General features: G+C 38.9%; 1 protein-coding gene across 1 annotated transcript; it reads right to left on the reverse strand.

The window, feature by feature from the left end:
* Positions 1–273: 273 nt before the first annotated feature.
* LOC149204893 (uncharacterized) lies at positions 274–8,983 on the reverse strand. Its single transcript, XM_089394822.1, has 2 exons — positions 7,672–8,983; positions 274–422 (listed from the first exon to the last, which is right to left on the reverse strand). Exon 1 carries the CDS (start codon positions 8,642–8,644, stop codon positions 7,793–7,795), a length of 852 nt encoding a protein of 283 aa, XP_089250948.1. The 5' UTR covers positions 8,645–8,983; the 3' UTR covers positions 274–422; positions 7,672–7,792.
* Between the last annotated feature and the right edge of the window lie 2,788 nt (positions 8,984–11,771).

The following is an 11,771-nucleotide window of genomic DNA, read 5'->3' on the forward strand; positions in this document are numbered from 1 at the left end:
CCTAAAAAATTATTGGATGCACATTAAGTCTCCTCATTTAGTCGCTGTTACGTCTTCCAGCAAAATTAAGATCAAAGTGTATTTGATGATTGAGGTAGGATGGTAGCAAATATGCTTAGAAGTTACCTGTTCTTTGTATTAAAGATGACATGGGCAATGTAAAAATAACTTTTAGATGGATGGGAGGAGATAATGGCTAGAAAACACCTCAGCTTTTAAACTTTCAAGGAATTGGGCATGGATCCTCTGATGCAAATGCAACAGAGATTTGAATCTTGTGTGATAGACCAATTAGAAGTGTACAGAGCATTGGTTGCAGCAGTGTTGCAAGAAATCAGGAGGACCCTCCAAAACAGTGTTTGCAATTAGTACCAATACAACCTGTTCAGTTTCAACAGCTGCAATATGTGCCACAACAACCCCTAAAAAGGAAAATTTTCCAGCATCAACACCATCCACGACATTTCTTCCATTGGACACACACAACTTGCAGAAAAACACAGCTATAGAAACATATACTTCAGCGAAAAGCTCCAAATGTGTTGTTCCAACAACCAAAATTGCCTATCTTGCATCATGTTCAGAATGTGCAGCAACAACAATCTCAAAATCATCTTCTCCCATATATACTCTCTATTACTATGCCAAGATCTGCTAAATAAAAGGGGCTGCGTACTCTGCTGGAGAGAAGCTATACTTCAGGCCATACCATTGCAGAAGAGAGAGGGCTGATTTCTGTTGCTGTTCTTGGCTGTACATTCTTTGGATCTGCTGTTGTAATTATTTCCTGAGTATTTTCTTTGAAGCCTAATAAAATCTCTCTTTGTTGAATTTTCCCCACACTGAGGTTTTCTAGGGTAAAAGCTGTGTAAAAGTTTATGTGCTTGGATTTCTTGTTTCTTCTGTGCATAATTTGTTAGAAGCTCAGCTGTGTTAATTATGCATAGATTTCAAATCTTAGTTTTTTTTTGGGTTTTTCAATAAAAATATTTTTTTGGGCTTAAAAATTTACTGGCATATTAATTGTTTGGCTGGGCTTAGAGAAACTAACATGGTATCAGAGCAAAGACTCTGAAATAAATTCAAGCGTTGCATAGGTTCAAACTCAAAGGGGTTTGTGCTCTTTCTAGAGTTTTCAGCAAACAGTTAACAAAGGTTTGATTTACCATGGCATCCAATGCCAGGCATGAAGACAGGTTAGAAAGAACCTCAAACTATCTTCAGTGGAAAGTTCAAATCACAGTTGTTCTCAAAGAGAACAAGTTGTGGAGCTTTGCTAACTCCAGAGTGATTGTCACAATATCAGATCCTGTTGCCCTAGATTTCCATGAGGTGAAAGAAGCAAGGGCATAGAGGATCATCTTGGACAAGGTGAAAGATTACCTGATTCCCCGTCTTTCTAAGAAAAAGACTGCCAAATAAATGTGGGATGCACTCACCAAACTGTATCAGAACCAGAAGATGGTGCTAAAGGATAAGCTCTATGGCACCAAGATGTCCAAGGGAGAGAACGTGGCTTCCTACCTTACCAGGATCATGTGGGTGTGAGATGAGATGGCAGTTGTAGGAGAGACAGCCCTTGAATCTGAACCAGTGTGTATAGCCTTCGATGGATTTACAAAGCAATGGGATGTATTTGTAACATGTATTGTGGGATGAGTGCATCTTCCCACCTGGAAAAGGCTGTGGAATGATTTCACACAAAAGGAGATCCTAGAAGGGTCTCAGCGTGGAGACCAAAAGAAGGGTAAGGAGGAAGAGAACATGACCCTAACCTCTAAGGGCAAGGGAAAGGCAAAGAAAGGCTTCATTGAAGGAGCTACCTCGAAGGGCAATAAAAAGAAGTTCAATGATAGCAAAGTGAAATGCTTTGTTTGCCACCTGCCAGAGCATTTTGCCAGCCAGTGCCCTAACAAGAAAAAGGTAAAGCAAATGAAGCAGGTAGCTACTGCAACTAAGATGGCATGTTTGCAGCCAGATTTGAGGATGAGTTTTCATTCATCGTGTGTCTCTCTAGTTCAATGGCCACCATTGTGTGGTACATTGATAGTGACGCTTCGTGTCACATGACTGGAGTGAGAGACTACTTTCCCAGTCTAAAGGAACATAGTTTGGACTTCCACATTGAGTTTGGTGACAATGCCAACTTCAGAGGGAATCCAGAAAACCTCTACTAGTGAAGATGTGTTGTACATTCTAGGCTTGACGAAGAATCTGATGTTTGTTTCAGCCGTGGAGGACAAGGGTTATGTGGTGATTTTCCGAGATGGAAATGTGTATATTTGTCCCAAGGGTTCCAACTCTAGCGCAACAAAGGTGTTTGGAGTGAGAAGGAACAAGTTGTATGGACTTCAATTCGAGGAAACCAAAGTATTGGCGAGCAAAGGCAGTCGTGACTTGGGGTAGTTGTGGCATAGTAGAATGGCACACTTCCACCAAGGAGCACTCATAGTGCTGAAGGAAGCCGTGACCAGGCTCCCTGATTTCACTACAGATCAGCATGACATGTATGGACTTCAATTCGAGCCAACCAATGTTACTTGGGAGCGGGAGCGGGAGCGGGGAGCGGGAGCAAAAACAGGAGCGGAAGCGACCATTTTCAGAAGCTCCCGGTTTGGGAGCGAATCCGGGAGTGATTTTTTAAAAATATATATATTTTTTATATTTTTTTAATTTTTGATACATATATGCCTACAAAAACATGTAGAATGATGAATTAGATATAAAAAACATAGATTGAACCATACAACAACAATCATCTAGAAGTTATAGTCTTCATCAACCACGTCCACAAGTTAGCAACATACAATATATTGAGTCTCATGATTCATCAATCTTAAAGTTTCAAGCTTTCAAAATTCAATATATAACATTTATCATCATTGATCACCAAAGTTGTACTTGTAAGCTAAGTGTAACCATTACAACAAATAATATCTAACATGAAATGAAATGTTATAAAATGAAATGAAATGAAACAACTTTCAACTTTCATGAAGCATCATATTCATAATTCATTACTAATGAGTTATAATTGCCAACTTCAAACTTAAATTGTCATATATTGTTTAAAAAAATATCATAATAAATATGAAAGAGTCAATAGTTATAAAAGCTACTAGAAACTAGAAAAGAGAAGTAAATCTATTATCTATTTCTTATGCTTGGGCCTCTTGCCACCACGAGAAATGTCTAATTTTTTAGTCTTATTGGAAAATCAGGATCTTTGTCATTAATATCACCCTCTAAACATTAATATCCAGAGGTATCTTTGTCATTACCTTTGTATCTGTAGGGATCTTTGTCATTAATATCACCCTCTAAGCATTAACATAAGATAGAACAAGCATATCATGTCAAGTCAAGATTTTGTTTGAGTGATGCGTACATTTTTAGGAGGGTCATGATAGAGGAGTTCGACAAACAATGTCACTAACGTCAAGGTACATAGAGGGATTGGTGTTCTTGATTAAATAAGAGTTCCATACCCTAATACATGACAAAAGTCAATGGAAACATTGTAATCCCCCAATCCTGAAATCCTGAAAAACTGACAAGTCTGTTGGATTTTGAATGAAATCTAAAATTCTACTTTCTCCATATGAAATCCAATGAGGCCGAAACCACTCTCAAACATCCTGAGTCATTTCATGGTAATGTTAAAAATTTAAGTAAAAAGATGAATGTCACTTTTACTTTAAGAATTTAACATTACCATGAATAGCATATCAATACTAAGGCCTAGACTTGATCATTAAGCTGCCCCACTCAAAAATTATTTGTTTCTTTCAAAAACAATTGCATTTCAAACATTACTAAAAAAAAAAATTGCAAAAAAGGCAAAACGCTCCCGAAATCGCTCCCGAAAAGGCAGGGAGCGAAAATTTTTTTAGGGAGAGCGCTCCCTAAATCACTCCCGTTTCGGGAGCGATTTCGGGAGCGCGTTCCCGACCCTCTCCCGAGTCGCTCCAGCCCGCAGCGCAGATTGGGAGCGGGATCGAGGGGGGGGGCACTCCCCCGCAACATAGGAGCCAACCAAAGAATTGGTGAGCAACGGCAGTCGTGACTTGTAGTAGTTGTGGCATAGTAGAATGGCAAACTTGCACCAAGGCAAAACGCTCCCAAAATCGCTCCCAAAAAGGCAGGGAGCGAAAAAATTTTTAGGGAGAGCGCTCCCTAAATCACTCCCGTTTCGGGAGCGCGTTCCCGACCCTCTCCCGAGTCGCTCCCGCCCGGAGCGCAGATTGGGAGCGGGATCGAGGTGGGGGGGCACTCCCCCGCAACATAAGAGCCAACCAAAGAATTGGTGAGCAACGGCAGTCGTGACTTGTAGTAGTTGTGGCATAGTAGAATGGCAAACTTGCACCAAGGAGCACTCATAGTGCTGAAGGAGGCCGTGACCAGGGTCCCTGATTTCACTACAGATCAACATGACATGTACAAGGGGTGTGCCATGGGCAAGTGCACCAAGACTGTGGTTCCCAACAGTGATAACAGGTCCAAGCTGATCTTAGACTTGATCCATTCAAATGTATGTGGGCCCATGTCATTGGTGTCTATTGGAGGGTTCAACTACTACGTGACCTTCATAGATTACCGCTTTAGGAAAACCTAGATCTATTTTATGAATGTCAAGGACGAGGTCTTCAGTCGGTTCCAAGAGTTTAAAGCTCTTATGGAGAACCAGATGGGGAGAAAAACCAAGGTGGTTAGATCTAACAATGGAGGCAAGTATATCTCAAATGCCTTCAAGGAGTTTTGTGCAGATTCTGGGATTAAGACAGAGCTGATAGTTCCATATAACCCACAGCAAAATGTTGTATTAGAGAGGAAGAACAGAGCCATTGTTGGGGCAAAGAAAGCAACGCTGCTTGATCAAGATCTACCTATATTCTCATGAGGAGAAGCATGTTCCAGGTGGGTTGTGCCTATGGCCCCTATAGAACTCAATCCTTATTTCAACAAGCTATAGTGGACCAAATCATGGACACCAAGATGAAGGTACCCACAAGCAAAACATAAATCTGTCGTATCCAAATCTATTTTTATTGAAAAAGGCAGACCACTGATAATGTAGACTCTGCATCTTCTATTTGGGCAAAATCACATCTCTCAAACAACTTAATATCAGACATGGCTGAAAAATGCAGGAACATAATTTGACTCGTAGATATCAAAATGTAGTGCTGCCCAGAGATAATGCACAAATTTCCACCCCACCACAAGCAGATATAATTATATTCTGATTCAGTTCTCCAAGTGCAGATTTGAACATCATTGATCAAGCATTTTACCATTCATGGAAGAGCTGCAGAAAAATGTATCCTGTAAATTTCAAATATACCCTTTATTTGAATCTAGCGGGAAGTACAACATAATTTTGAGCTAACAAATTTTACATCAAAGTAGGTGAAAAGAAAGCTATAGTTTTATCTTGACATTCATTCTACTAGATATCATATTTACTGAATTATAAGTTGTAACTTTGTCAATGTTAGTCTCTGTTTCTACTAGAATTAGTTTTTAACCTTTTATCATAATGATCATATAAAACATAAAATCGGGATGACAGAATTCTTTAATGGAGTTTTTTTTAGTGCAATTTTTTGGACTTTCCAGTGCCGGAATCCGGTGTAAAAAATTGAGGTGAAATCTTGATTTGTGTTATTTAAACTAGTTTTTTGACTGTATATATGGATTGAGCACCCTGAAAAACAACTAGGGCACTTGGATTGTGTAGGGGCTACCCATCAAACTTGTGATTTCAATAAATTCCTGTCGGATTTTAGAGAAATTAAACCAGAAAAACCCACCGAAAAAGCTTCCAAGAAATCACACTAAAGACAACTCGTTCTTTAACATACAACCCAACAACCAATACAGATAACATAATCATTATGTATAAAATGCTCAAACTAACTAGCATTTTGATGATGGAAACATCACGCATAACCAAGTACACGATCGAAGCCTAATCCACTGAAAAAAAACTGAGGTTTATTGTTTAAGGTAAGCTTCTGAACACTGGCTTTCCCAAGAGTCTGAAACGGATATCACTACATTTGGAATGAACAATACAGTAGGCTACGAGATCTTTGTTGTCTCAACTAAATTTCAGAGCACTGCAGCAAATTAAATAAAATAAGGGAAAATAAGTTTCTTAGAGTGACTCAGGAGCAACTTTAAGACGGTTGAAATTTGCCAAATTTTGTTTTGCTTGACCTTACCACTAACTGACAGCATTAACAGAATACTGTGCAAAATAGGTCTTATCGTAGAGGAGCCTATTTACACAGAGAGAAGCAAGGTGCATTCTACAACCTGAATGAGTGTGGTGATACATCAACTCTCTTTGTACTTGTGTAATGGTTTATTGAATGAGTATGGTGATACATCAACTCTCTTTGTACTTGTGTAATGGTTTATTGAATTTTGATGGTACGTTGGGCAACATTGAATACGCACACAAACCCAGACACATCTAAACCAAGATTCAATAAGCACCTTGTGAAGCTTGATGTTGCATATCTTGAGTTCTTACAAACCAAATCGCTGATATATTAAATACTGTTACTCAGGTATGCAACCTAAAGGTGCATATCAGATCCAGGATTAGATGGGTTTAAGCTAGATTTGTTCCCTGTCGTACTTCAGAGTCCAGATTCCTAAAGTGGAATGGCAACCCCTTCACAAAGCTCTCTTTTCTTTTCTTTTTGAGTTGACTAAGCTCAGGGCTCAAACGCAACCCATGGTTATTAGGCATCCACATTCTTAACATAGCTTGAGAAGTCCACATCTGCAGTTTAATAAGAGATCCTACAAAAGGCGTGAAAGAATAGATCTCAAATTGATCAACAGAAACAGAAGTGCAGTCTTTAAAACTCCAATTCGGTTTTCCGGGATTTAAATTGAGCATAGGTGCTGTTTAAAAATTGGCCCGCAGTTTCTGATTAATCGAGGTCCATATTTTGAAAGCGTGGTATGTGAGGGAATCCAAATTCATATTAAGGGACTAGAAAACCAAAAATGAACATATTGGAAGAAAACCAATGGCATGAAGTAAATGCTGTGAGGGATTAAAAAGCGCAAAATGAACATATTGGAAGATCACCAATGGCATGAAGTAAATGCTGTTAAATTCGCAAGCGCATTCACCCTTCGGGGATTAAAGATTAAAAGGTGAAATTCAAATCCATATCAAAGTATTATAAGGCCAAACAAAATTAATAAACATATTGGAGGAAAACAATTGCCATGCAATAAATGATGTTATATTCCTAAGGGCATTTATCATTCAGGGATTCAAGGGTGAAATTCAAATCCATATTAAGAGATTTGAAAGCCCGAAATAATAAACATATTGGAAGATAACAAATAGCATGATATAAATTCTGTAAAATTCACAAGCGCATTCACGCTTCAGGGATTCAAGGGTGAAATTCAAAAATTCAAAAAAATATTAAGGGATTAAAAACCCCAAAATGAATAAACATATTGGAAGAAAACAAATGGCATTCAAGAAATGCTGTTAAATTCACAAGCGCATCCAACCTTCAGCATTAGAAACTAAAATATAATGGCAGAATCGGAGAAAAGCAAAATAATGCCATTAAAAAAATCCTGATTTGGATCCTTTTCATTAGATGCACTAAAGAGAAATATACAACGCACCTGTACAGAGATGAATCATCCCAATCGATGAACATTGAATACAACATATATATATATATATATATATATATATATATCTGTTTAAGCAGCCATGTACTTTAGCCGCAATGCTAATCATAAATTAGCTTTTCGTTTTATAAGCCGAAAAGCTGCCTCTTATTCTGGAGGAATTACAGGGGGGTTTGTGGTTGACATAGAAAAGTTCATCTGTCATGAGAAGAACATATTCCAAGATCTCAGTTGGAGCACTTGTAAGGTTCAATTCCGGCAGCCGTAGCTCCCGGGCTCTGAACGCAGGAGCAGGTGTAGGGTTCGAACCGTCCCACTGAAGCCGAAGCTTGAAATCAACCTTTTTGTAAACGTAATACATCTCGTCCGTGGATTTCAGCTTAAACATACTCCATCCAGCGCCTGCCATGACTCTGGTGAACTTGTCCATGTTATCTATCAATTCCCTGTTCAGCCTCACGCCCAAAGACCCAAACCCCCTTTCTCTCCCCCTCCCGGAATTTGAATGAGAATTAGAATAAGAATTACAGGGGGGAAGTGGGAGGCAAAGGTTTTCGACTCTGAAGAACCCTCTGCTCAATTTTGCGAAGTCATGGAGTTCCTGAAGCCGGGCATCCGCGAGATGAGGAAAGGGCAGAGAAATGGATTCGTGGGTTACCATGCCCGGGGTGGGCCATGAATATACGAGGCGACCATTGATCAAATCCCCGCAGAACTCCATGCCTATGTCCCTGGCAATGGCGGCCACTCTCAGCGCATCCTTCATCACTTCTTCTGTAGGTACGAATACCAAATACGGGAAACCACCGTTGCGCACTCCGGTGCTATTGGTGCCATTGATTCTCCTCCATCTAGGTAACTGTTTGGGAAGATAGAGCAAAGAGGAGGCCTTGACGATGGAGTTAACATGCTCTATTGCCTCATCTCGCAGGACCAGAGATCGAACCACACTGAGGGACAGCATTTCAATTCATTTTATCGTACACAACAAACAAATCTCCAGCCTGAGAACATGAAAGCTCAGAAACGAAAGGTTTAGTGTGCTGGCAGGCACCCAGAATGCTTTCTGTAAAGTAGAACAGGGAATCATGGGAGCTTTGAATGGAACACTTTGGCAGCGGTGGTCACGTACGCACGGATTTTTTATTAAATTGGTGCAGTAAATGCAAACTGCACACGTTCTGAGATTGGGCATTTTAATGCCTTTGCATTAAACTTCACCGGTGAAATCCTTAAACGTCCGTAACGGCCGCTGGCGAGAAAAAACAGCGAAGAGAGTCAACAATTTTGTTATGATTCGCTTCGGGTTAACTCGGAGCTCTTAAAGAAAATTTGGCAATTAAACGATTTCAACGGATTTATTCATGATGTGAGGTGTAAATAAATAAATATTTTTTATAAACGGATTTAGTCATGATGTGAGGTGTAGATAAATAAATATTTTTATAGCAGATTTTGAGATTAAATTATTTAAATAATTTTTATTTTTTTTAAATAGAATTTGACACGAGATGCATTTAGATGGGTATGGTCTTCTATTTATATGGAGTTAATGTTTTAATTTTGAAGGTGTGATGTTTTGTTGAATTTAAGTTTCTGTGATTTATATTAAGTTTTTGAAAAGATTTCTCGGTGGAGATCATATTATAATACTTTTGTTCACGCGTTTCAAACCAACGAGTGTGGTTCAAAGTTGAAGAATCAGAACGAGTGTGGTTCAAAGTTGAAGAATCAGAGCATGGCTGCATGTTAAATAGGGAGAGCGTGTTGGGTGTTTTGTTTTTTTTTAGAGTTAGATTAGTTAAATTATATTTTTAAATTTTGAAAGCTGTTTTTTAGTAGATTACTTAAATTATATTTTTAAATATATAAATAGATTTGATGTAAAAAATTCCATATTCAACTATTTAAATATATAATTTTAACAATTTCTAACTCTATTGTATTTAAAATTAATTAAGAAAGGTTAAACATTTAGATAATGTTTTTTGTTCTCTTGTAATGGGTGATTTGGGATACAAATTGTGGTGGGGAGGGCAAGGATGTTGCCACTTCCAATGAGCAAGATTGATGTGCGTCCCTTCCAAACCATGAAAGGTAATGAGGTAATAAGCGAGTGCATGGGTATTCACATTAATATGTAGGTTATCACTTCTAGGAAGTTGAACTATATCCCTGCTACAATCGGCACATGACCTAGATTATGCCCCATTGCAATTGGAATTCCTAGCATTATGGCAGTTGGCTCCTCGATATAGAGGCATGCACCTACATTATTATGTTCGAGTGTTGATTATTTAGTGTGGTTCCTTCGACTTAGAGTCTCAAGGCTTTCTATTTCTTCTAGATGTTTACTCGTAAGCTCTTATGTGGTGTAGGAGCCTGATTCCTATTATTAGAGCCTCAATCTATTATACGCTAACAGATCTATTTTCCTGTTGATTTAAAAGTAATAAAATGAGCTTACTGACCTTCTTACATAGCTTTAAACATTTAACATATTATCATTTTATCATAAGCAACATAAATTAAGGTGAGCATTCCATTGATATCAACTTAACAAGAGTAGTTCATGGAAAAATACATGTTCCGGTGGTTGATGATGATACCTTTGTCTTATAGCTCCAGCTGAACGCTCCTTATCACCGACCCAACCGGATTTACCTCCCAGCCAACTAGGAAATAAATTCCTAGCCCAGGAAACCTCCACAAGTTCCCTAGCCCTCCGTGCCCAAGTCCAACCAGATATAGTGTGTCCTCAAGAAGAATGTGCAAAACTAGATAATGATACTTTCCTCCTCTCAAACCCAAGAAACCTCCACAGGTTTCCAAGGTCTCCCAAAATCATAACAAGGCCAAACAATCACAACCAACCCCCACAATCCTAAGCAAGACTCCAAAAAACCCCCCCTTTTCTTCCTTCCCCCTTCCCTTTTTATACCCTCTTTCCTCAACCACCTCTCATTAATGTCATTAACTTCTCATCCATCCTTAGTTGACTTCTCTTCTCCCAAGTAAGCTAGGAATACATTTGGAATTGTGACATGAATATAAAATTGAGAATTTAATGGGAAAGGATCATGTCTTCTCCCAAGTAAATCTGAAAAGTACATTTGGGAATGTGAAGTGTAATTACATGGAGAGGACCATGTCTTCTCCTTAGTAAATGTGAGGGTACATTGGGGAATGTGAAATGAATAAATATATATTGATGATAAGATGGAGAGGACTATGTCTTCTCCCAAGTAAATGTGAGGGTACATTGGGGAATGTGAAATGTACTTACATGGAGAGGACCATGTCTTCTCCTTAGTAAATGTGAGGGTACATTGGGGAATGTGAAATGAATAAATATATATTGATGATAAGATGGAGAGGACTATGTCTTCTCCCAAGTAAATGTGAGGGTACATTGGGGAATGTGAAATGAATACATATATTTTGAAATAATGGAAGGAGACCATATCCTACATAATATTCAATTTGAGAAGGTAAGTGGGGAATTTGAATAATGGAAATCATAAATTTATATTAGACCAATATTTCTCAATATTTTCAAATAATGTAAATATTAACAAAATTTGTAGGATAAGATTTAAGTGGGGCATTACATACACCCCTCCTTCAGAAAACTTCGTCCCGAAGTTAGAATGAAAAGATACAAGGAGTTTGAAAGCATAGCAAACCAGAGAGAGTTATAGCATTAAAATTTGATAAGTCAGACAATGACATTACTTCCCATCCAGAGTCTCCAACTGATCTATATCTTCCTATCCACCCTGGCCTACTTCCATTCCCACCCTATCCGTCCTCTGCTGCTTTATCAGTGGCAACGACCATACTAACCACTAATAAAACCGACATGGTGGAAGCGTCGAATACATCGACCTAACTTCCCCAGCAGGCAACTGGCAATCGTCATCACACGTCTAGGGGGAGCGTTCAGCTGTCCTCCCCACGATTCCAGGTTTCGGAGGATACACGGTGGGAAACACCTCCACCCCTCCTTCAGAGCACGGACCACACTACAGAGCTGGTTGGACTTGTCATCGAATAATCCAGACACGTCATCTTGCCACCTGTCATTTGCA

The sequence above is a fragment of the Pinus tabuliformis genome, chromosome 1_2, assembly GCF_031772625.1.
Source record: "Pinus tabuliformis cultivar Carrire ecotype Pingquan chromosome 1_2, CPIR1, whole genome shotgun sequence".
NCBI classification, from domain to species: domain Eukaryota; kingdom Viridiplantae; phylum Streptophyta; class Pinopsida; order Pinales; family Pinaceae; genus Pinus; species Pinus tabuliformis.

Bases quoted from the DNA above. Each gene is read 5' to 3' on its own strand.
- LOC149204893 (XM_089394822.1), bottom strand. From the start codon at position 8,644: ATGCTGTCCCTCAGTGTGGTTCGATCTCTGGTCCTGCGAGATGAGGCA.